The sequence below is a fragment of the Muscardinus avellanarius genome, assembly GCF_963383645.1.
Source record: "Muscardinus avellanarius genome assembly, chromosome: 10".
Lineage (NCBI taxonomy): Eukaryota > Metazoa > Chordata > Mammalia > Rodentia > Gliridae > Muscardinus > Muscardinus avellanarius.
This window is the reverse complement of record NC_137796.1, coordinates 77,125,789-77,152,130: the sequence shown is the minus strand read 5'-3', so window position 1 is coordinate 77,152,130 and position 26,342 is coordinate 77,125,789. Positions and strand designations below refer to the sequence as shown.

At 46.2% G+C, this 26,342-nt stretch overlaps 1 protein-coding gene across 1 annotated transcript in view; it reads right to left on the bottom strand.

Annotated features, from left to right (window-relative positions):
* The window catches only part of MYH16 (myosin heavy chain 16), a gene marked incomplete at both ends in the record, with an annotated part of 52,631 nt that extends 47,750 nt beyond the window's left edge, over positions 1-4,881 (bottom strand). The window contains 6 exon segments of the mRNA XM_080703835.1: positions 467-616; positions 620-675; positions 678-722; positions 1,105-1,243; positions 3,874-4,165; positions 4,769-4,881. Coding sequence (XP_080559961.1) covers positions 467-616; positions 620-675; positions 678-722; positions 1,105-1,243; positions 3,874-4,165; positions 4,769-4,881 — 795 coding nt within the window.
* Between the last annotated feature and the right edge of the window lie 21,461 nt (positions 4,882-26,342).

Sequence of the window (26,342 nt, the reverse complement as noted above, 5' to 3'; positions counted from 1 at the left end):
CTTTCTTTCCAGGGATGGAAATTATTTGAAATACTTTATAGATCGGACCTACTATATGCCACCAATAGTGTGTTGGTACATCAGTTCTCTCTCTTAAACAAAAAAACACCTTGTTTTTGTAGTGTTTGCCAATTTCCATGGGGTAAATATTTACCCCAGGGCTAATTTAAAGCTATCAACATGATGTCAACTGGCTCACAGAATTCCTGAAATTCCAGAGAATTTAACAATCAGCTCTTAAAGCCAGTACAGGCGGGCTCTGGCACACCACTGGTTCCATCCATTCTTAATGACTGGCACCATAAATGAGATGGAAATTTCTGGAGTCTGGAAGCCAGAGACCTAGCAGCAAACTGAGATTGGCCTTCCCCGGGTCCCAGATGAAAAATAAGACAACCATTGGTGAGAGGAGCGGATAAAATGAAGGCCACCTTGAAGCAGAAACCAATTATGAGGCCAGGCGTACCTCGAAGATCTCGAAGTCAGCAGTGTCCAGCATCCCGATGAAGAACTGCCTCTGCCTCTTGGTGTCCAGGGTCTTGTTAATCCTCAACACCAGCCACTTGAACATCTTGTTGTGGACAGCCTTGCCCAGAGCCCCGACGGAGTTGTAGCATCACTTCACGTCCTGGCCCTTTTGCACAAGCTTGTTGCCTACTGTGGCCCGGGGCCTAGGAGTTCCCCAGAATTGAGACCCATGAGGTGGGCGACTTTGTCAGCCACTGAGTACAGATGGAAAAAGCAGGTGCATGAAAGGAAGATGGAGCCACACCCAGGAGCCACCCAGCACCTTCTGTGTGGTCTTGGAAGAGGGTGAAATGGAGGGTAAGGAAGGACTTTATTTTATCAGTGAAAGATCTTAGGTGATTTCTGCACTTTCTTGGATCGAGTGGCAAAGTGAAGTATAGAAATCAAAATCATGCTCCAATGCTATCATACCTTTTTGAGAAGAGTGATGTTGGAACAACCAAGAAATGTGTTTGCTTGGCAGCCCCCAAGGAGCCGAACATCTGATGTGCCTCTGAAATGGCAGGGAAGCCCAGAAAGCAGGGAACTCCTGCCATCAGCTGTCTGGTCCCTGGGCAGCCACAGCCCACCGCCTGCCCTCGGTGGGGTCCACTTTGGTTTGCTCCTCTCTGGGCTTCTGCTTGAACTTCATCTTCTTGAAGTGCGTGATGCCTTGGGTTGGCTTATAAACGCTGATCTTCTCATCAGAGCTGAAGCCCAGCACGTCAAAGGCATCCTGTTAAGCAGGGAGGAGAAAGCTAAGGGACTCTTGGTTTCTCATTCCATGTTGTGGAAGCCATGAATCTGTCAACGTGGGGCCACCCCATGGGCCACAATGGCAAGGTGTGGACTCTGGAGTCAGATACATCCTGACTGGGGAGGAGGTATATTTATTTTCCTCCAAGAAGCCCAGAACAGACATTTTTATTTCACCTTATTACCCTCTGTTTAGCCCTCTGCAAGATGGGACTTGTAAGTCTACATCAGAATGATGTGTGAAATGTTTAGTCCAGTGCTAGACACAGAGTAAGCATTCCTTAAGGAGAGTTATTATTATTATTATTAATATTATTATTATCGTTGTTGTTGTTGTTGTTATAATCATTGTTGTTATTGTTAAGGCTTCATAGTAGGTGGGAGAGAAGGCCAAGATAAATCAGGAATCAATTCTATCATCAGAGACAGAGGACCTAATACACAATACAACCACACCATATAATAATGTTTTGGTCCATGATGGACTGCAAGTTTGGTGGCTATATCCTAAAAGCATAGCGGAGCTGAACAATTTCTATCACATTATTCACTGATTTGTGGAGATACTGTTGTAAACAAACCTATCACGCTGCCAGTCATATAAAAGAATAGCACACCCAATTATATACAGTACATCACACTTGATGGCAAACACCTGTGCCATTACTTAGGTCTTTACTCTGCGACACTCTCATTGTTGTTTTAGAATGTACTCCTTCCACTTATAAAAACCATTTACTGTGAAAACAGTAAGTTGTGTTATGCTGGCAGCAGCTTCACACGTCTTGGGTTTGCTGTTCTTTTGATCGCATAGTTTCTCTTTTGCTCGATTTAATTTCACATCATTTTGTTCTTCATGGCCCTGGGAGCAATAGGCTACACCGCATATAAATACCATTCGCTTCTATGGGTAGTGAACTGTGCCACCTAGGTGTGTGTACAGACTCTCTGATGTTCTCACGGTGACATCGCTGAATGCCTTTCTCAGAACTCATCCGTCATTAAGCGGCGCATGACTAATCCTAACAGAAATCACAAGTGCTCACTGCCACGAAAAAAAGGAGACAGGGAGTGCAGCAGGGACTGGGAGGACCAGAGAGTCACTTCTCGCTGGGCTGGGGAGGAGGTGACATCGTGTGAGGTAGAGAACTGAGTCCTTGGGGAATTCCGGTTCAACTCTGCAAAGAGAAACTTGCCTTGCTACAACAGGCTGGGGATAAATGCCAGGTGCAACCTCAGAATTCTCCAGGGAACGCGCTGGGCTGCTGTCTGGCAGCTCTGGGCGGGCCCCTGCCCCAGTTCTGGCACATACCAGGTCCCGAAGCTTCAGCTGAGCCCTCCCTGCCCTTTGCTAGCCAGGCGCGTCCACTCGGGTCTGCAAGCTGCAGCTCCTCCCTGTCGTCCCCGTCGTCCACCGGGGTAACCCCTTAGGCTCACGCAGTGGTATTCCTTCAGGTTGGAGACCAGCAACACACACTCTGCCAAGAGCAGCAAAGCAGCTTAACAGCTTGTTGACCTGCAGTGTTCTTCCCTTTCCTTTCTAGCCCATGTCTCTAAATGTCTCTCGCCTATCAGATATGATGGTGGGAGCTCTGGAGCTGAAGAGGATGTGGTCCCTGCCCTCTGGGATCACCCAGAGGGACTGGAACAGTGAGTGCCACACAAAGAGCTTTAGAGTGGTAAGAGAGTTACAGGGACTCAGCCGTGTCCTGTCACTCGGCTCAGTCCCTGGCACCTGGAGGATTCCCACTGCATAATTTGGAGAATAAATGAAATCATATCTTTCTTCTCTCTGGTAACATAATGACAGCCTTGAGCAATACCATCATTTGCATAGAACACACATGAGAATGTTGTTGCTTTTACAAAAACACATTCTCACTTCTAGCTTTCTTCAGATGTGTGCCCCCTCTTGGTCTAGCTTTTTTTTTTTTTTTAATGTTTGGAAGAGATGTGGGTACAAGAAGTGCTTTCCTTTCCTTGTTTCTCTACGATAAAGAAAAACTGCAGCACAAGGAGGAAGATAAATGGTGGCCACCACTTCGCTCCTTGTATCAAGGAAGTAACAGGGCTCGGTGGGGAGTGTGGTGAGCAAGAGATTCCGAACTCCACCCTCACTCAGCTGCCCCGATTAGTGCCGTAGTAGCCTGTGCCATGGGCAGGCTCTGAGGCACTGGTTCTTCTGCTTCTTGCAGAGTAATCAGGAAATTGGATTTTTATGTGAAATCTCCCAATTTCAAAACGCTGACCATGGATTTAAAAGTCTACTGTGTCCAACACAAATAAAGCCTACCTGTGGGTTAGGTATGGTTGCCCAATTTGCCCAGTGTCTTCATCTCTGACTGGGTTGGTTAGTGGGTTAGGAGGGTGTGTGTGTGTAAGAATGATCCCTCCTCCCACTTTTTTTTTTTTTTTTTTTTTTAGTGGTACTGGGGTTCCTGGAAACCCTTCTACCTCTGGGCTACACTCGCAGACCTTTTTTTTAAAATATTTTTATTTGGAAACAGGGTCTCTTAAGCCAGCGCAGCTGGCTTCGAACCTGCGCGATCCTCCTGTCTCCGCCTCCCAACCGCGGGGATTACAAGCCTGCGCCGCCACGCCCGGCTCCACCTTATGTCTTAAGCTAGGCTGCCGTGGACAGTAGAGCAAGCTGGTGCCTGTACTCTCCAGCATGCTCCGCTGTCCAAGCTGCGCAGCCAGCAGGGGCCGTGTCTGCTCAGAGGGTAGCCTGTTGTTATTGCTTATGGGAGCACTGGCCCTTGGATCAACCATGGTCTCAAGCTGACCTCGGTGCTGCTGTCTGAGCACTGAGCTCAGAGACAGCAAGTTTGAGTCGAGGGTCTGAAGCCTCATGTTCCGGGTCTGCGCCTCAGCCAGGAGTTGTTGGCATTCCAAGCCCCACCTGTGAAAGTGGCCAACAGTGGTGTTAAGCCTCATGCGACTATCCTGAGGATGAGCTGTGCGAGCAGAACACCAAGAAAGCTCCCTGGAATCCGTGGCTCCCATATCTTTAAACCAAAGCGATCACTGCAGAACCGCAAGGGTGAAGCAAGACCCTTCACACGTGAGAATTCTTTCATTATGAACAAAGGGGAAAAGCAAGTGCAGGGACAGACAGACAGACACCAGGATCCTGCTTGCTGTGAGAGGAGAGATTTCTCTAAAAGATCTGGGGAAAAAATGAGCAAAGATGCTGGCAAGCGCAGAGCACCCTGGAGTTCAGGTTCCATGGAAAGCAGGATTCCCCTCTCCACAGAGCCCAATGAAATTGCCAGTGGGGGAGCCCACTCTTCCCTCTCCCAAGGCCCGGGGGAAGAGGAGGCTGGCTTCCTGGGCTCCTTGGTATAGTTTGTTTAATGTTTCTCTGTGGCTGTTTTGAAATTCTTAATATTTTAAAAATAAGGTCCCCTAGTTTTCATTTTGCTCTCAAAATAAAAGACTTGAAAAACGAAGGGCCTCAAAAATCATGTAGCTGCCTATTTGACTCCTTTTAAAGGGGTCTCACTTATAGCTCTTGATGTTAACTCCAGCTAGTTCGCCTGGACTCTCAAAGTGGATTCGGATGAACTTATCCTCAGCGGGGAGGAGAGGGGAGGCTTCCCGAGGGAGGCTGCTCATGGCTTTAGAACAGTCTGAGGCTCGCCAGGCGTGGTGGCGCACGCTTGTAATCCCAGCATTTGGGAGGCCGAGACAGGAGGGTCGCAGTTCACAAACAGCCTCAGCTACTTAGTGAGACCCTTTGCAACTCAGCGAGACCCTGTTTCAAAATAAAGAATTAAAAAAAAATAGGACTGAGGGTGTGGCTCGAAGGTCGAATGCCCCTGGGTTCTAGCACCGCAAACATCATCAACATCAACAAAAACAATAATGAGGCCCCAATTTGGTATGCTCCTCCACAGCCCCCAGGAATTGCGAGGAGGCCATGTGGGATGGAAGTGGGCTAGGTGATGGCCCATGAAGATGTGTCCAGAAGATGACAAGTTGGAGGTAGATCTGGGGCCTGTGGTTTGGGGCATTTTTGGGGGGAGAAGAGCGCTCAGTAGGAGAAGCTGAGACCTTAGGAATTCTTTCTTGGTGTCAGGTCTTAAGGGAATTTGGCCAGCCAGCCAGGCGGTAGGGAATATCCTTATCAAGAAAAATCCCATTCTTCTCCCTAATTAGTGGCAGAGCCACAAATGGACACTCCTGGGGACAAGCATCTCTGTCCATCTGTCTCTTGGGCCTGTTTGCCCTTACTTCTTACGCTCACCTGCCCCCACCCCTGCAGGCTCCTCAGCCTGGTTTCCTTGGGTTCCTCAGGTAGCTCAGTGAGAGACCCCAACCCCATCCCAGGAGACTGGGGGGAGGGAAGGGTGGATTGCTCCTCTGTGGGCGGAGCCTCAGGAAGTACTGAGTTCCTTCTGTGACTCAGCTCACAGAACCCTAACCCTGCACACCCCCCTTCTGGCTTCAGAGTCCACCAGGACCCCTTTTCTAGGTCCCCCTAGCCTGGAAGGGGTCGCAGCTTCCTGCAGCTGTGAATCTCTGGTTTCCACATGTGATTTCTCAGTCCTTCTGTCACCCTGTAACCCAAGTGTCTGCAGCAGTGCCCTGGATCAAATGCAGATGAGTTCTGCTGCAGGTTAGACCCAGAGTGACCGTCCTTAAAGACCTCTAGGAAGGAAGACATCTCAACTTGACTGTCCCCTTCACCTGAATTTCAATCATCCTCAGTTTTCTTGCCTGGAACAGACTCTCAGCTCCCGCCCCACCACCCCTGGGGGACCCCATTGCCACTGTTCACACTTATAAAGTGAGAGGAATTGTTGTTCCTGGTGTCTTTTTGGCATTCTCAAAGGCCTCCACCACAGGGTTTGCCTGGATGATTTGATCCTCTAGGGACTCCTGACTCTCTCCTCCAAAAAAAGGCCCAAAGAAGGGTGAGCAGTCGGCTACTGCCAAGGTACCCAGAGTTGAGAGACTTAGGTTTATGTGCTCAGAACCCAGGACGGGGATGGCATTGAGGAGCCTGGGAAGTCAGGGCCAGAGCAGCCAAAGGTAGTGACTTGGGGACAGGGCCAGTCCTGGTAATATCTGTCCCTCTGCAGCCTTGTGATATCAGGAGGGGTGCCTGGGAACACTGGCAGCTTTGATTCTTAGCTGTTGTTTCTTCACTTTGTTGTTGGTGGCAAGATCTCGGAGTAGGCCCCCAAGCCCTTCACTGTGCATCTTGAATCTGCCTCCAAAGCTCTGCTTTTCTCTTTGTCAGGTGTGTGTGTGTGTGTGTGTGTGTGTGTGTGTGTTACTTGGGGTTAAACCCAGGGTCCTTCTGCCACTCAGCTGTAGCCCCATCCCTTTTTATTTATTTCTTTATTTTGAAACAGGTTCTTGCTAAATTTCCTGGCCTTGAACTAGCAATTCTCCTCCTGTCTCAGCCTCCCGTGAACTGGGATTTCAGGTGTCTGCCACTGTACCCAGCTCATTGTCAGCTTTCTATAGCTGCCATTGGCCTAGGCAATGCTCCTGTGTCCCTGGGGCAGCCAGGGCCTGCAGAGGTAGCTTAATGAGGAGCCTGCGTTCTCATTTCTCCCCTACCAAGTACTAGTGGCTCTACTGCTGCACTTCTGGGGCAGGGACCAGGGTCTGTGGCCACCTTCTTCCTGTGTGACTCTACCTGAGTCATTTCTCTAAAAATCTCAGTCTCAGCATCCATGAAATGCTTCTAACCCAGGGAGCGACTAAGGATGTGCCACAGAAGTCTGAAGAAGGGATCCAGACCCCGAGTCTACCCTGTCGGCCCTGTCTTCTGTTTGCCAGTTCCTCCGATATTGGCAAAATACTGGATGACCCTCTTTGTGTTCCTAGTCTTGCCAGCACCAGATTCTCCACTGCAGATGTAAAATGGGAGTGGAAAAGTGAGCCAGGAAGAGAGATTGGGCACAGAGGAGGGGGGAAGCATAGAAAGGTACTCGTTTCTATCCACATTTCAGCTCCCAGCCTGGACACTCAAGCAGGTGGGGAGGCGCTGGTGACATGAGTCCTCCCCATCAGTTCAGCAGGTGCAGCCTCACTTGCCCTGTTAAGCCCACTCACTGTCTTCAGAGTTCCTATAAAGTCCCTCAATTAATTCCGAGAAGGCTTAATTATATGTGTAAGGCACAGACCTAATTATATGTACATAGACTGAGAGACAGAAGAGACACTTACGTGATTAGCATAGACTGATTTTCACAATCTGTAGGGAAGAAAACAGCAACAGGAAGATGTAATTAGGAGACATTTAGATACTAGGCATTTGACAGAACCCTAACCAGCAGTCAGGCCTTCCCTGAATCCTTCCCAGCTTGCAGAGTGGTCCTGGATGCACTGGGAAGCTCCAAACTCAAGATCCTGGGAGATCTGTGTCCCTGTGCCTACCTTTGCAGGGTATACCCTGGCAGAAAGGGCCAAGAATTTACGAGACATTATTTTTTGGTTTTGTTTTGGTATTGGGAATTGAAACCAAGATCATTCTACCTCCAAACTACACCCCCAGCTCTTTTATTTACTTATCTTTATTTCAAAACAGGGTCTCACTAAGTTGCCGTGGCTGGCCTCAAACCTGTGATCCTCCTGTTTCAGCTTCTTCAAAACTGGGATAACAGGTGGACGCCACCACACCCAGCTAGTCACTCCATTTCTGCCAGCCTTTTCTCCTTGACCCTAAAACTACCCAGTTGTAAGCAACATAAAGAGAAATGGCAATAACAATCACATGTTGGAGCTACTCTACTATACAGAGAGACTTTAGTTCCAGGCAAGTTACTTAACTTAGTTAAGTTGCTTCACTTAGCATCCCATGGGTTTGAGAAAGGCGTGGTGCTTGGCAAGTGCCCAGTGCCTGGTATTAAAACCACAGGCAATAGCCGGCTGTGGTGGCGCACGCTTGTAATCCCCGCGCTTGGGAGGCGGAGACAGGAGGATCGCGCAGGTTCGAAGCCAGCCGCGCTGGCTTAAGAGACCCTGTTTCCAAATAAAAAAAAAGTATAAAAATAGATCTGGGAGTGTAGCCCGGAGGTAGAAGGGTTTCCAGGAGCCTCAGTACCACCAAAAGTAAATAAATAAATAAAACAAAAGATACTATCTATAATGCTATTTTATATTCTGACTTTCCATTTAATTATCTCTGAGATTTTCCATGAGAATTCACTGAAATCTCTGAGGCATACAGAGTCCTCGCTGCGTGGACACAGTCTCCTTTTGGTGGGTAGCTGAATTTGTTTTACTTTTGAAAAGAGACCCCAACTTCTCTTATCAATCCAGGATTACAGTTTATAAGGAGTTCCACTATAAAAAAAAAAGGTGGGGGAACAGAAAAACTAAAGGGGTAGTAAAAAAAAAAAAATGAGTCGAGAAGAGTGAGGACAGAATCAGGACAGACACACCCAGTCACGGGGTCTCCAACCTTCCCTTCCCTTTGCTGGGCAGTTACATTCAGCTGTGATGCCTCCGCTTTGTGCCTCTTTTCAGTTGAACTTTAAAATCTTCCATTTTGGTCTGAGTGGGAATAAGCATCTCTAGCTTTTCTTTAGCATAACTGTGATATGTTGAGATTTTTTTTTGATATGTTGGTTTTTTTTAAAGGAAACATTAAATAGAAAGTGACTAGAAGGAAAAGAAGTGAAGAGAAGATATAGAAAACCCACTGATGAGCTGAAAGTGTGACACACAGTGTCTCATCCTGGAACTGGCCACTGAGTCACTCTTTCCCTCCAGCCCTGTCTCAACTGGGGGTGGAGGCAGGTGGCAGCCTGGAAGCCAGTTGTATCCCTGTTTTGGTCAGGAAAGAACTAGTCGGGGGTTGAAGAAACAGCCCCTGCTTGCCAGAATTGTTCAACTAGTGGTTCAATAGTGGTGCTTTAACTAGAGGTGTCTCCCTGCCTAGGTCCTTCAGGCTGTACTCCATGGAGCCTATGGTCCCTTAGCTCAATGCCATGCTGTAGTCATCCATGAGGAGCAAAGGTCACCTGCAGAATGGCCCAAAGTGAGCCTCCACCCTGAGCTTGGCTGTCAGGCTCACCAGGGCTCAGCCTCAGTCAGTGGGTGTGGTTCTCTTCAGACCCAAGCTCCGAGGACATCTTCATTAACCTTTAGTCCCAGAAAATATCTGAAAGAGCTTCTCAGACAACTCCCAGCACCACCAGGGGCTACGGTGCTTCTGGAGGTGTGAATTCAGGAGCAAAATAGTATTAAAGTGGGACAAGAGGAGTAGGGTGCAGCAGCCAACTTGGCTATAACCATAAACCTGGGGAAGAAATCCCCTGCAGCCCCAATCAGCCCCCACCTCACCTATTTCTAGCACATGAGCATCTTTACACTTAGTGAAGACATCTAAGACACAAACTCCAAACTTCCTTATATAATGCATTTGGAGTTTAGCCACTGAAAACTTTAGGAAATCATTCTTCTGTCCTAGGATTTCTAAGATACTGAGGAGGACTGATGGTAGCTTGCTCTGCTCATCACCTTGGACAAACAGAAAGTGTGCTTCCTAAAGGATGTAGCCTATTGGTCTTCCTAACTCCCTCGGGCTGAATTTAGGTTACAATTTCCCAGTGTTGTTGAATAAATGGATGGATAGGTGAATAAATGGATGGATGGATTACTGGAATGATGGATGGATGATGAGTAGATGAATAAGTGGATGACTTGATGGATGGATGAATGGATGGAAGATTGGATAGATAGGTGGCCAGACGGGTGACTGGGTGGATGGACAGATGGATAGAGGGATAAAGGGGTGGAACACTGGATGGAAGACTGGGTCGATGGATGGGCAGATAGAGAGATAGGTAAATGAGTGAGTGAATGGCCGACTGGATGGATGGATAGATGAACAGAGAGGGATTTCTAATGCGATATCAGAAGTCACTAGGGGAAAACAATATTGCCATTGGAGGTGTGAGGAGGAGGATTTCTGGCCGAAAGGTATTTCAGCTGCCCGTGGAAATGGTGCCATCTTGAGTTGCTGAAGACTTGGGGCAAAAGTTCTCACATATCAGAAACATCATCCCTGTGCCATTATCTGAGTCACTATGTGTATTGGGAGCTTGGGAGAGTAGAGTAGCTGTTCCTCATCAAAAGAGGGGTAGACAATATGGCCTGCCTTTGCCTCCCCACCCTTATCTCTAGCCTCTGCCACTCACATAGATCCTCATGCAGGGGCAGCATTGGCACAGATGTCCAGGACGCTGGCTTCATTCAAGAAGGTCATGTCTGCCACGTCGTTGGCCTGGTAGAATTTAGGTGGGTTCATCTCGTGGCCATCATCTTTCTTCACAGTGAGCGTCTGGAGTGAGGGTCAAGACACAGTGACACGTGTATTAAGAAATGATGCCTTTATAGCTATGTGACACGTGGTGCAGAGTCCCATACACTGTCTGCTGTCTTGGAAGGAGGTGGAGTGAGACACCCAGTAAGCTCAGTTTCTGGTCCAAACACATACTATTATATGACTTGGACACGAGGATTTCTGAGGCCATATTAGTTTTAACTGTGTCCCCTTTGAAGCAATGAGGATAAAAGCCTCTTTGGCTGGTTGGTAGAAGAATTACACCGACCTAAGTGAAGTCATGTAAAAAAAAAAAAAAAGCTTGTTAATTATGATGTTCCCATCCTACAGTTCAGAACACCTATGTCGGCTTCTCTGTCAGCTAAGTCCATCCTGGTAGCTGATCAGAGCTTGTGCTTTGATTCCAGGGATGTGACTCTTGGTGAAATATCTTGACAGTTAGTGGTTGCTTCAAAATATCAATGAACTTTCCATTAAAAAAAACAACAACAAAGATATTCCTCAGCTCCCACCAAACCACCGTGCAGGATAAAAAAAAAAAAAAAAAAAAAAAAAACAAGCAATTAAGACAGAAAGCAAAAACAGAAAAGGATGCTCAGCAGTAGAAGTATTAACTTCTGGGTAAAGCAGGCAGATCCGTTCCCCACTCTGCACCCGTTTCTTCATCTCTAAATGAAAACTAGAGCCAGCTCTTCCATTCCGGCATCAGAGACCAGAGCTTGAGACACGTGACTGAGAAAGCAAATATCTTTCGGCAGCCTTAAGCCTTAGATGTAAGGCCTGAATACATACTGGGGTTTCTGAGAATTTTAATAATTTATGAGTACAATAGGCAGATAATTTGAAATCTTGACAGCTCTGGAAAATCCACGCAGTAATAGTCACCACACCCCCTAGATAATCAAGCTGAGTATTATTCAGAGTCATTTTCCAGTAGTTCTCAGATCTGTGGGCCTTGCTCACCAGCAGATACTTCTCTGAGCTCTAGTAGAGGAGGGAGGACTTTATTTTAGGAGCCAAGTGACTCAGCACCATAGGCTCAGTCCTTTCTGTTCCAATCCTGGCTGGCTGGCTTGTCCACTGCGGATGCTCAAAGAAGTTGATTGTTGTCCTTAAATCTGCATTCGAACTGGGCCTCTGGGGCTCCACTCCCTTGCCTGTCATTTCTTGCAACACTGCAATGCTCGGCCATTCTGAAAAGTATGTTTCTCATGAGAGCTAAATTTGACTTTCATGTTCAAATCGTCTTTGGCCTCCGATCTCTAGCTGTCATTCCCCTCAAACTCAGGCACAGAGAAAAGAACAGCAAGTCTTGATCATCAAATACCTCTGGCTTCTTTAATTCATAAAATTAACCAAAGACTGGCCTCCTCTTTGCCCTTGGGAGCCCACTATGAAGAGATGGTATAGCGATATCAAGGGGACATGGATATTTGAGCCAGAACAGAGGTTTTCAATCCAAGCTCATTACTCATCTCTGTGACTGGGAGAAAGTTACTTAAAGTAAATATTTCCTCCCCTAAAAAATAGAAACAACAAGTTCTATAAGCTTGGCAAAAGGATTTTTAAAATTGTCAAGTGAAAAGCTGGATGTGATGGTGTGTGCCTGTAGCCCTGGTACTTGGGAGGCTGAGACAGGGAGGAGTGCAGGTTTGAGGCCAGCTTCAGCAATTTATGTAGACTCAATTTCTTTTTTTTTTCCTTTTTCTTTTTCTTTTTGGTGGTACTGGGGTTCCTGGAAGCCCTTCTACCTCTGGGCTACACTCCCAGACCTATTTTATACGGCTACGTAGACTCAATTTCAAAATAAAAATAAGCCGGGTGTGGTGGTGCACGCTTGTAATCCCCGGGCTTGGGAGGCGGAGACAGGAGGATCGCGCAGGTTCGAAGCCAGCCTCGCTGGCTTAAGAGATCCTGTTTCCAAATAAAAAATATAAAACAATAAGTCTGGGAGTGTAGTCCAGAGGTAGAAGGGTTTCCAGGAACCCCAGTACTGTCAAAATAATAATAATAATAATAATAATAATAATAATAATAATAAATAAAGCTGGGTGTGGTGGTGCATGCTTGTAATCCCAGTACTTGGGAGGCTGAGATAGGAGGATCGCAGGTTAAGACCAGGCTCAACTACTTAGTGAAGACCCCTGCAACTTAATGAGACCCTGTTTCAAAATAAAGAATAAAAATTAGGGCTGGGGTATAGCTGGGAGGTAGAATGCCCTTGAGTTCAATCCCTAGTACCATAAAAATAAATAAATAAATAAATAAATAAATAAATAAATAAATAAATAAAGGCTGGAGTGTAGCTCAGAGGTAAAACATCCCTGAATTCAACCAATGCCTGCCTCACTGGAGAGGAAGGTGAGTTAGAGGTTTAATAAACCAAGTTTTCCATCTACTCTGTCAAGGCATACCTTACCATCAGACACAGTGTACACCAGCAGAGAGAGTGGTAAACCAGCCATCTGTGGGGAAACAATCCCTGAGTTATAATTGCCATTTCCCATGGTGTAAATACCTCCACTGTGGCTGATGTGAAGCTACCAGAGGCTTGACAACTGGCTGTGAAGCCCATGAATGTTGGGTATTTGCAAGCCAGCTTGGGTCTAGCACACTGCCACCAGCAGCAAGGGGTTTGGAGCCACCACCTGTCACATATGCTGCTGAGGGGCTCACTCAGTGGGCCAGAATGTTCTAAGTCTTGTCTCACATTTTTAATGCCACCACAGGTCATGGGACACACAGCAAGACTGGATATTAATGGGATATTTGCTCATACTCTTAGAAAATCGAGTCCATGTAGGAAATACTTGGGACTTTAAAAATAAGTAACTATCATGATAATCCCTTATACTTGTGCTTTTCTAGAATGTACAAAGTGCTTTCATGTGTCTGATCTCGTTGGAATCTCTAGTTCGATAGAGCTAAAAGCTCTATGAGGAGAAGTGTCTTACCTAGGGCCACACATCTTTAGTAGGGTGGAGTCTGGATTTTAGCCTAGCATAGGGGACTCAGAGGCATCTTCCTTTTATTTATTTACTTTTTTTTGCCACCCTGCTTCTTGAGCCGAAGCATGTGCAGCAGAGGCCTTGGTGCCTGCTATGCCCAAAGCTCAGCTTCATCCTGGAGCTCATTCTTCAATCATTTGGATAGTGACAGTCTTTACAGTGACTTTATCACCTTGTTCAGACTACATCTTCCCAGCGATGAAACCCTCCTTTTCATCTTTGACCCAGCAGGACCTCTTAATGTCATAGGGGTTGTTCATGGCTTATATGCTCTCCTTGTCAGGAGGTGCCAGGAAGGGCATAGGGTCCACATTGTCCCCACATCCCCCTTTTGTACAGGCATTGGCTGAGGGAGGACCAGGAAGAGACTGAGGGCAGGAACCAGGACTTTTCAGGGTGCTGTGGTGGAGGGAGCAGGGACAGGCTGCAGAGGCTGATATATAAGATGGAAGATAAGGGTTTACCTATCCAGAGATAGGGTTTGCTTCTCATACATCACTTTGGATATCTTTGTGACATTAGGCCTTAATCATCAAGAATAATAAATAAGCTAACTAGCCGGGTGCGATGGCGCACGCTTGTAATCCCCACGCTTGGGAGGCGGAGACAGGAGGATCACGCAGGTTCAAAGCCAGCCGCGTGCGCTGGCTTAGGAGACCCTGTTTCCAAATAAAAATGTAAAAATAGGTCTGGGAGTGTAGCCCAGAGGTAGGTAGAAGGGCTTCCTGGAACCCCAGTACCACCAAAAAGAGAGAGAGAGAGAGAAACCCTGTTTCCAAATAAAAATGTATAAAAATAGGTTTGGGAGTGTAGCCCGGAGGTAGAAGGGTTTCCAGGAACCTCAGTACCACCAATAAATAAATAAATAAATAAATAAATAAATAAATAAATAAATAAGCTAACTCTTCACAGTTGTGTACCCCTTCACCAACACAAAATGCTTCTGTACATGTCATCCCTATGGTCTTCACACTAAGGCTGTGAGGTAGGGATCAGAAAGCCCATTTTATGGAGAAGACTAGGTAAAAGGGTCTTGCTAGGTTTCTGAGTCTCTCTACATTGCTGAGGCTGTCCTTGAACCTTCTTCAATCCTCCTGTCTCAGCCTAAGTACTAGGATTACAGACATGTGCCACCACACCTGGATTGTTTGTATTTTTTTTAAATAATTGTAGCCAGGCAATTAATGGTGATGGACACTTTTAATTTCAGTACTTGGGAGGCTGAGACAAAAGGATCTCAGGCTCTAGGCTAGCATATGGTAATTTAATGAGACTCTGTTTTAAAATAAAAAGATAAAAGGTAGTAGAACACTCCTGGGTTCAATTCCCCCCACAGAGTAATAATAATATAACAACAACAATAATAATAAAAGTGGTTTGGCTATAAACCACTTGCTAAGATGCCATTTCTGTTGTCTCCTGCAGCATGAACCCCTCTAGCCAGTCACTGCCTTGAGGGATGTGCAGGTCTCTGACACATCCCTTCATTTAGCCACTGACCTGCTCTGTCATGACCACCCTCCAGGACCCTTGCATCCAAACCTCTGCTGTCCTCCGAGACAACAGCTCTTTTAAGGCATCTTAGATAATCCCATTAAAAAAAAACTCCATAAACCATAGAACTGAAAAAAATTAGCTTCTGAAATGCAGAATAAAAGCATCCTGGGTGGGGAAAGATGCCATACAGAGTTGAACCCAGTGTGGGTTCAGCCTCACTTCCCCGCTGCAGGGAAGGTGGGTGCAGGGGAAGGGAGGCTGAGATCCAATCCTTGCTGCTCAGGTCTCACTGTGGATATCGTGGGCTTCCCAGAAGCTCTCTGGACTGCCCCCTCATGTGTGTGTCCAGTGGGTGTGGAGTGCAGGCCATTTGGGGGACTGAATAAGACACCGCCTCAAAGGGCTCATGCTCTTGCTGCCCCCACTCACCTGTCATCCCCCGGGGGATGTCCTGTCAGGTCTCCACGACATACCATCCCCATTTCCCAGCTCCCCCAGCACCCCCACAGCATGCTGAGATGACACTGGAAGAGATAGGCTGTCCAACAGAGTCTGGCCTTTCACTTTTATACCTGCCCCCAAAGGTCTGAGCCAGCAAAACCTTAAAAAAGAAAAGAACCCCTCAGGGCTCCAGGAGCTCAGATAGCCTCGCTTTCCAGGGCTAACTGGACACTCCTGGGTCCCTCTGGGGGGTTCAATGAATGTCTTGAATTCGGGACATTTGTCTTCCTCTCATTGCCCTTGTGGGGAAACTGATGACTTCAGCCAGGGGTGCAGGACAAAAATAGAACAGCTGGGTAATGAGTTTTCCTCTTCAAGGTAACGCTGTAACTGCGCCCAAGGAGGGGCCGACTCTCAAGGGGCTGACTCAGCATAGCCTTTGGCCTGGATGAGGTTGGGGAAACAATTGGTTGATGACTTTATTCCTTCCACATGCTCAAGGTGGGAGGCCTGTGCTTTATTGGACTTCGCTTCTCTGATCATGTCCATGGGTCCCCTAGAGGCCATGTGTGTCATGACTCAGTGCCAACCCCAAGCCCCTGCCTCTCACTCCTTAGGGGCTTCCCAGGTCTTCAGGCCTTGAGCAAGCTCCTCCTCCCTTGGGGTTTGCCTTTCCATCTGTAAAAGAGTGGCTGGACAGACAGACTCTCGTGGTCCTCTGTGTTCTTCTTAAGTTCTGTGATGGTCTCTGGGTCTGGAGGGAGGAATTGCCTGGGGGACTTTCCTCTTGGCATCCATCATTAGTTCTCCCATCTTCTCAACTCCCCAATTGACTTTTTTTCTGTGTGAGTTTGTGGTACTGGGGATTGAACTCAAGGACATTCTACCTCTAAGCTATACCCCTAGCCTTTTTTTTTAAAACAGTTTTTGTTTGTTTGTTTGTTTTTGCAGTACTGGGGATGGAACCCAGGGGCATTCTACCTCCGAGCTACACCACCAGCCCAGTTTTTATCCTTCCTTCCTTCCTTCCTTCCTTCCTTCCTTCCTTCCTTCCTCCTGTTTTTTCTTTTCTCTTTTGTGGTGCTGGGGATTAAACCCAGGGGCATTCTACCTCTGTGCTACACCCCCAGACTGATTTTTTATTCTTTATTTTGAAACAGGGTCTCACTAAATTGCAGAGGGCCTCACTAAATAGCTGCAGCTGGCTGTGAACCTGTGATCCTCCTGTATCAGCCTCCCAAGTACTGGGATTACAAGCATGTGCCGCCATGCCCAGCTTTCCAATTATTTTTCTATCTCTATGGATTTGCCCATTCTCAACATTTCATATAAATGGGATGGAATCTACAGAATGTGACTATTTGTGTGTGTGTGTGTGTGTGTGTGTGTGTGTGTGTGTGTGGTAACAGGAACATTTTACCTCCAAGCCACCCCCCCCCAATACTGTTTATTTGCAAACAGGGTCTCACAGAGTTGCTGAGGCTAGTTTCGAACCTGTAATCCACCTGTCTCAGCCTCCCAAGTACTGGTATTACAGGCATGTGCAGCTGGCTACTTAGCATGTTTTTCAGGTTCATCCATGTTAAAGAATGTATCAACATTTTATTCCTTTATATGTCTGAATAATAATCCATTTTATAGATATACCTCAATTTCTTTATCTACTCATCAGTTTTTGAATATTTGGGTTGTTTCCACCTTTTGGCTACAGTGAATAATGCTACTATGAACATATATGTACATGTTTTTGAGCACCCATTTTCAATTCTTTTGAATACTTACCTAGGACTTAAATAGCTGTTACGATAATTCTGCTTAGCTTCTTCACCAAGTTGTTTTCCATAACCGTTGAGTCATTGTACACTCCCACCAGCAATTCAGGAGGCTTCCAATTTCTCCACGTCCTCATCAACATTGTGCCCCCCTTCTTATTATAGTCATCATAGGTGAGTGTGGAGACGTATCTTAATTTACATTTCCCTATTGATTGATGGTGTTGAACATCTTTTAGTGTGTCTATTGGTCACTTGTATATCTTGTTTGGAGAAGTGTCTCTTCAAGTTATATATATATATATGTGTGTGTGTGTGTGTGTGTGTGTGTGTGTATATATATATATATATATATATATATTTTTTTTTTTTTTTTTTGTACTGGAGATTTGGTACCAGGAACATACAGTCCTCCTGTCTTAGCCTGCCAAGTACTGGGATTCCAGGTGTGTGCCTCCATGTCCAGCCTTTGCCCAGGTTTTAATTGCATTGTCTTTCTGTTGTTGAGTCATAAGTCTTCTTTATATATTTAGATACTAGACCTTTATCAAATAGAGGATTCGTAAATATTTTCTCCTGTAGGTGTTTCTACTTTTGTGATATCTTTTGATGCAGTTAATCTTGATGAAGACCAATTTATCAATATTTTCTTCTTGTCATTCACAATTTTGGTGTCATATCTAAGAAAACACTGCTATCTGGGCCTGGGGGTGCATACCTGTAGTCTCAGTCCTTGGGAGGCTGAGACAGGAGGATGCAGGTTTGAGGCCAGTCTCAGCAATTTAGTGAAATCCACAGCAACTTAGTGAGATCCTGTTTCAAAATTTCAAAAATAGTTGGATGGGGTGCTGCACACTTGTAATGCCAGTACTTGGGAGGCTAAGATAGGAGGATGGCAGGTTCACAGCCAGCCTCAACTACTTAGTGAGGCTCTTCACAACTTAGTGAGACCCTGTTTCAAAATAAAGAATCAAAAAATAGAGCTGGGGTGTATCTCAGAGATAGAATGCTCCTGGGTTCAATTCCCAGTACAGCAAAAATAAATTAATTAATTAAATAAAAATAGAAAAGGGCCGGGGTGTGACTTGGACATAGAATGCCCTTGGGTTCAATCCCTAGTATAAATAAATAAATAAATAAATAAATAAATAACTGCTGGATTCAAGGTGTTGAAGAGCCATTCCTGTGTTTTGTTGTGAGTGTTGCCTGATATTTTGCTTTTATATTTAGGTTGTTGATGCTACAATTCACTCTTAAAGAAAAAAAAAAAAGAACTTACCAAAGCACAGAGCTGATTTTCTTTTTTTTTCTTCCCTTTTTGTCTCTCTGGGTTTAAGCAGCAGCTATTTTAAACCCAAAGGCTATTTTATGTAATACCTATAAATTCTTTTTAAATGCTTTCTATTACCATCTGACCCCTGCAGCCATATTGTCGGAATATTATTGTATTCCCCTAACTGGAATCTGTCAATGAAGGATGGTATTAACACGTGATCATGGCACCAACCCATTCCCAGGCAGCTGCTCCGCCTGAATGCTTCACACCTGAGAATGAAACTCACTCTTCCCACGCTGTGCTTGGGTCTCCCCAAAGGTAAAATAAGATGTGGGCCGAGAGGACCTCCGCACATGGTTGGCAGGCTCCTGGCTCGGGGGACCCAGAGCTTGGCCTGAGGAGGTGCCATTTCCCCAAATATGATCCTTGGTAGGTTTGTTTTTGTTGCTATTCAGTCCTGGGGATGGAACTCAGAAGCCCACTTATGCTAGGCAAGTGCTCTACCCCTGAGCTGTACCCCCAGCCTGACAGGAGTATTTTCAATATCTTTCACAGTAGAAAGTATGTGTGTACATGTGCGTGTGTTACTAGAGATTAAATTCAGGAACATTCTAACTCTGTACTACATCCCCAACCCTATTTTATTTTATTTTTAAATTTTGAAACAGGGTCTCACTAAGTTATATGCTAAGTTGCTGAAGCTGGCCTTGAACCTGCAGTTGTCCTGTTTCAGCCTCCAAAGTACTGGAATTACAGGCATGAGCCATCATGCCCAGCTCACAGTAGAACTTTTTATGGGCAGACACTTGTGCAGAGGTCCAGTTGCAAGCAGAAAAAAATCAGGGTTTCTCCAAGTAAAGCAGGAGAGGAGGACTCTCCATACACCACCTTTCCTGGGTCTTTGAGGACACTTTCCAAATATCAGGTAGAGGGTGCTGGTGGGAGCCAGCCCATCAGCTAGGGCCCGGGGTCCAGCCTCAGGATGCCCCACCAAACCTTGGGCCCCGGGTGCTTCTGGTCTATTCACACGTGGGGTCGTAGGAGCAGGAGCCAGTGAGAGGAAGTGGGACCTGCCCACCACGACCCTGTGAGAGGCGTTCCCCAGGCAGGAGTGTGAGGGTTTCTTCCTACTCCTGTTCAGGTTCCACAGGGAAGAGCACACTCCACTGGGATCGCTGTGCTGAGTTGAAAGAAGAGAAAATTTACTAAGGAGGGGCAGGATTAAAGAAAGGCAACAGAGGATGGTGAGGTGCCCCCTGGGCAGGTGACAGGGAAAGCCACTGCACCCTGGAACTGGCTGTAGAGAAAGCTGCCGTCCCTCAGGGTCATGGAGCAGCTACTACTCAACCAGACCCAAGCACCAGGGGCAAGCTTGCCTCTCCCCCTGCTCCCCATCTCCTTCCCCCTCCCATGGCCAAATCCAACCAGAAGCCAGAGAGCAGGGACCTGGGGAGGCAGCAGGTGGAGGTCAGCCTCCTAGGGCAGAGGACGGGATAGCAAAGGGTGGCAAACGGATCTGGAGCAGGAGCACATGACCAGTGTGGTCTCCTATGGTTTGAGGTATCCCTGGGTGGGAGGAGAAGCTTATGGCCAGCATCCCAGAAATTTCTAGTTCAGAAAACTTGCTGGTCTGCAGATGGCCCTCCAGGTAACAGGTGACAAAGTACCTCCCAAGAGGAAGTGAGCCATCACAATGCTCTCCACCTATCAGAACACAGTCAGAGCCAGATGCGGAGTGCCCACTGGTAATCTCAGCTACTTCGGAGGCTGAGACAGGAGGATTGCAAGTTTGAAGCCAGCCTAGGCAGCACAGTGAGATCTTGTCTCTTAAAAAACAAAACAAAACAACAAAAGCAGAACAGAACAACAACAATAACAACAAAATGATGCCGGCTGGGAGTACAGAGGGCTCAACTAACACGCCCCAGGCCTGGGGTTTAGTCCACTGCACTGCAAAAAAAATTTTTTTTAAATTAATTATTTAAATAAATAAATAAAGTAAGTAAGTCAGAATTTCATTGGGTGGAAACCCTGGCTCATAATATCTGGGGAAAGTTCAGTGGTGTTTTTTTTTTATAGAAAGTAAGTAGCTTAAATCCGAGTGTGTGTGTGTGTGTGTGTGTGTGTGATTTCTTGGAGTCATGGTTGGTGTTGTTATGATGAAAGCAAAGGGCTCCTGTGTCCTTCACTGTGATTCTTCCAACGACCTGTGAAGGCGGATGGGGCAATGAGTAATGTCTGCCTTGGAGCAAATGAGTAAACAGGCTCAGAGGGGTGAAGCAAGCTGCCCCAGGACACACAGTGAGTCATTTTCTGGCTGTGACATGGCTCTGTTTTTCTTTCTAGCTTATCATGATCCGACAGTGCATTCTGGATCTACTGGATCAGGTCAGTATGGTTAGACGGATACAGTGGCGTACACCCGTGATCCCAGTACTTTGAAGGCTGAGGCAGGAGGATCACAGGTTGGAAGTCAGCTTCAGCAACTTAGCGAGGCCCTCAGCAACTCAGTGAGATCCTGTTTTAGAATTTAAAAAAGGAGGGGGAGCCGGGCGCGGTGGCGCACGCTTGTAATCCCCGCGCTTGGGTCGCGCAGGTTCGAAGCCAGCCGCGCGCTGTTGGCTTAGGAGACCCTGTTTCCAAATTTAAAAAATGTAAAAATAGGTCTGGGAGTGTAGCCCGGAGGTAGAAGGGCTTCCAGGAACCCCCGTACCACCAAAAAAAAAAAAAAGAGGGAGGGAATATTCCTGGGTTCAATCCCCAACATCAGAAAAATAAAATAATGGGTGTAAGTGTGGTGAAGGCCAGGTGTTGGCCTGGTCTAATGAAAAAAAAAAAAAAAAAAACTACTTTTCCTTCTGTACTCACGCTCAACACAGAGTGCTTCTGTGACCAGATGTGAGGGGCATTTTCCATCGTCAGGCAACTCACCATTCTCTGTGGACACCAACTGGGCGTCCTACGATTCTCCTCCATTTGGACGCTAGCTGGAGCCATCACAGGCCTCCCTGGCTAAGGGCTCAGCCCATAAGAACACTCCCACTTCAGATGCCAATCATGGTAGGAAGCTTCTGGGTTAGCTGCCCCTGTCGGTCTCACTTGTTTATTTACAAACCAGAAGGCCTTGCCGGGGCGTGGTGGCGCACCCTTGCAATCCCAGCGCTTGGGAGGCTGAGACAGGAGGATCGCACAGGTCCAAAGCCAGCCTCAGCTACTTAGTGAGGCTCTCAGCAACTTAATGAGACCTGTTTCCAAATAAAATATAAAATAGGTCTGGAAGTATAGCCTGGAGGTAGAAAAGCCCCTGGGTTCCACCCCCAGGACCACCAAAAAAAAAAAATACATACATACATACATACATAAATAAATACATGAATAAACAAACCAGAAGGCCCACAACCCCTTTCTTGGGTTGGATCATTTGCTAGTATGGCTCAGAGAACCCAGGAAAACAGTCTACTCACTATTACTGATACAAAGGACATTTTAAAGGACACCAACGAGTGTCCAGATGAAAATATACACTGGGTGAAGTTCAGAAGCAAGGAGCTTCATGGGGCCTGGTGGCGTACGCTTGTAATCCCAGTACTTGGGAGGCTGAGACAGGAGGATCGCAGGTTTGAGGACAGACTCAGCAAATAGTGAGACTCTCATGAACCTAGAGAGACTCTGTTTCAAAATAAAAATTAAAAATAGGGCTGGGGGAGTAGCTCAGAGGTAGAATGCCCCTGAGTTCCATCCTTAGTCACACACACACACACACACACACACACACCAGCTTCAGGCCTTGTGGTGTGTCACCCTCCTCACATGTGGATGTGCTCTTCATCGCCAACTGGGAAGCTTTCTGCACCCTGTAATTGAGGAATTTTCATGAGCTTTATCACGTAGCATGATCCAGCCCCTCTTCCTCTCCAGAAGATGTGAGTGAACTGGATGTTCCAAGCTTCTAATCATGGTGGGTCTTTCTGGTAAGTATTGCCCCTCCGGAAGCCCATCAGAGCAAAAGATGCTCCTATTACCCAGGAAATCATAAGGGTTTTAGGAGCGCTGTTGTTAGAAACTGGGGGCAGAGACCAAAAATATATGTTTTTAAGTCACGTTTGGTCTCTTTGTTGGAAGGTAGTAGAACATGGTGGTCGAGAACTTGGACTCAGCTAGGTGGCCCATGCTTATAATCCCAGTGCATGGGAGGCTGGGACAGGTTCAGGGACAGTCTCAGCTACTTAGGCCCTCCTCAACTTAGTGAGACCCTTTTTCAAAATAAAGTATAAGCCAGGCGTGGTGGCTCACACTTGTAATCCCAGCACTTGGGAGGCTGAGACAGAACGATTGTGGTTCGCGGACAGCCTCAGCTACTTAGTGAGGCCCTTTGCAACTCAGTGAGATCCTGTTTCAAAATAAAGAATAAAAAATAGGGCTAGGGTTGTAGCTCAAAGGTAGAATACCCCTGGGTTCTATCTTTAGTACTACAACAAACAAACAAACAAACAAACCCAGAAGAACAAAATAAAGTATAAAATAGAGCTAGGTGGGGGTGTAGCTCAGAGGTAGGATGCCCCTTGGTTCAATCCCCAGTAAGACACACACACACACACACACACACACACACACACACACACATACAGAACTTGGACTCACTTGTGAGACCCACCACAACTTAGTGAGACCCTGTTTCAAAATAAAAAATAAAATAGGACTGGGGCCATAGCTCTGAGGTAGAATGCCCTGGGTTCAATCCCAGTACCACAAAACAAAAACAAAAACTAAAAGAACTTGAACTCAGCTGGGTGTGGTGACACATGCCTGTAATCCCAGTACTTGGGAGGCTGAGATGGGAGAATTGAAGGCTCAAAGCCAGCCTCAGCAATTTAGAGAGATCCTCTGTAACTTAGTGAGGTCCTGTTTCAAAATTAAAAAAAAAAATAGGACTGGGAATGTAGCTCAAAGGTAGACCGCCCCTGGGCTCAATCTTCACTTCTACAAATTAATAAATAAATAATAGAAACTTGGATTCTGAAGGCAGATTCCTTGGGTTTGAAACCCAGTTTTGCCCCTTGCTTGCTCAACCTCTCCACCTCAGTTTTCTTGTCTGTAAAATTGGGAGAACAGTGATATTTGTCAAACATTATTGTTATGGGAATTAAAGAAGGTCACAGATGTAACGTGCCTAGCACCCACTCGATGAGCAGTACATATTTACAGAAGACATCAAAACCCTTGCCTGCTCATCTCCTCCCCTGGAGTACTGTCCATCTGTCTGTTTGGAAGCACTTGTGCTATAATGAGAAAATATTGTTTCTCGGAGTTGGTTAACTGGATTCAAGTGGCAGTTCAACCACTGAGCAGCAAGGCGAAATCTTTCAAACCCCTGGGTTGCTGTTTAAACACGGATGTCCATGCCGCTGGGGAAACACTGCCTGGAGTCAGGCAGCTTTGAGCTGGCCTTCCACAGCAGAGAGAAGAAGGAGAAATGGTACAGGAAACTGCCATTGGGTTGTCAAACAAACTACGAGAATGAAGAGTTGGAAATAACCTAAATGTCCATCCAGAGGGGATTAGTCAAATAAAAGGTAGTGTCTCCATACAATGGAATGTAGGAGTGTTTAAAAAAGAAAACGGAGGTAGTTAATTAATATCCATTAGCATGAAAAAAAAAAAAGGCCCGTGGCATACTGTTGGGTTCTGAAGAATTATCCTAGAATAACTCAACCCCGTTTTTACCAAATGGAAGCTTCTCTGACCACTGAGATACGATCAGATAAGATCAGGGAGGGTTTATCTGAAATGAGGCGCGGCCAACAGAGGACACAGATAAGCTCTAGTGGTTGGATTTTAGGTGCTTTTTAATGTAAAAAAAACCCCACAAAAATAACCTTCTTTAAATGTATCAGTATTGCCTAAGGGTTTTTTTTTTTCCCCAACAAGGACTATTTTTAGGATCTCAAACTATTTTTAATGAAAAAGAGGAAATAAATGCCAGTAGATGCCAAAGCGCTCTTTGGTTTTCTGTCCTTGGATGGTGTAGGAGGGTCCTTCCTGGCAAGTTTCTGAAGGCACATTCCCAGCTGTCGTTTGCCACGGTAGAGGAAGGAGGGAGGGGGTCAGTGCCCTCCCGTGAGGGGTGCGGGATGAAGCATTGGCAGGTGTGCTGTGTGCCCCTTGAAGATCAAACATGGACACAAGGCCTGGGCCCAGAAAGAGCCCCTGAGATCCTTGGAATTCTGCAGAGTCAGCTCAGGAAAGGGTCAGCACAAGAGGGACCTTGACAAGGACTTTTCCAATGTCAATCCAGGTTGGAGAGTCTCTGTTTGCAAGCCACCTGGAGATTTCCTAATGAATGTGAATTCTATAGGATCTCAGGAGTAGAGCGGTCACTGCTGCTGAAGACAGACTTACCCAGGTATCCAGCTGCCTTGCTTCTATCTGTTTTCTTTATATTGCATTTAGATTTATATGTCAATTTGATCTTACTTGGAACTAAAGCGCCATTTTCATCAGATTATTTTGAAACTAAGAAAAAAAAATCTTTTCAACTTTTATCCCCTTTCCTCTCCTCTTCACTTCACCAGCCTGACATCATTTCTGTCTATCAAGAAATGTTTATTCTAAGGTCGGGCGTGGTGGCACACGCTTGTAATCCCTGCGCTTGGGAGGCTGAGACAGGAGGATCACACAGGTTTAAAGCCAGCCTCAGCTACTTAGTTAGACCCTGTTTCCAAATAAAATATAAAAAATAGGTCTGGGAGTATAGCCTGGAGGTAGAAAGCCTCTGGGTTCCACCCCCAAGTACCACCACCAAAAAAAAAAAAAAAAAAAAGAAAGAAAGAAATGTTTATTCTTAGCCAGGCTTGGTGGTACACTCCTGTAATTCCAGTACTTGGGAGGCTGAAACAGGAAGATTGTAGATTTCAGGCCAGCCTTGGCAACTTAGTGAGGCCTCAGTAACTGAGCAAGACCCTGTTTCAAAATAAAAAATAAAAGGGCTGGAGGTGTAGCTCAGAGGTACAATGCCCCAGGTTCAATCTCCAGTAACCTTCAAACAAACAAACAAACAAACAAACAAACAAAGCTGGGGGTATATCTTGAGGTAGAATGCTCCTGGGTCCAATCCCAACCACCCAAACAAAAGAAGTGTTTATTCTTATTTCTCCAAAGGAAAGAGAGTTTCTTTGCTTCCCATGAATCTCTCAAGGTCAAATAAAGCCTGGTGTCTAGAAAGCTCCGTGGCTTCACACCTGACTCCCATGTATCCACTGAGCCCAGGCATCATCTGGGGCCTGGGTCTGGATGGAAAAACACTCTGGCTTTGTTCTCCCATGCTCTATGAGGACACCAAGCCCCCCCCCCCAGGACCCCACCAGGGGATGGGACATCCCATTCTGTGTGCTGGGCACATGGCATTGTCTTTGAATACCTGGCTCATGAGAGGATTTGTGAAAACCAATTGGGGAAGAATGCAAATTGTAGTTCTATGGACACATATGACCCTGAAAATGTAATACAGGAGTTAAGACCATTGTCCTGTTCTCCAAACCCAGCCCTATAGCTCTCTAGCTGTGCTCTGGAACACATTATCATCATCACCACCATCACCATCACCACCATCATCACCATCATCATCACCACCATCACTACCACCATCATCATCATCATCACCATCATCACCATCATCACCACCATCACTACCACCATCATCATCATCATCACCATCATCATCACCACCACCATCACTACCACCATCATCATCATCACCACCATCATCATTATCCTTA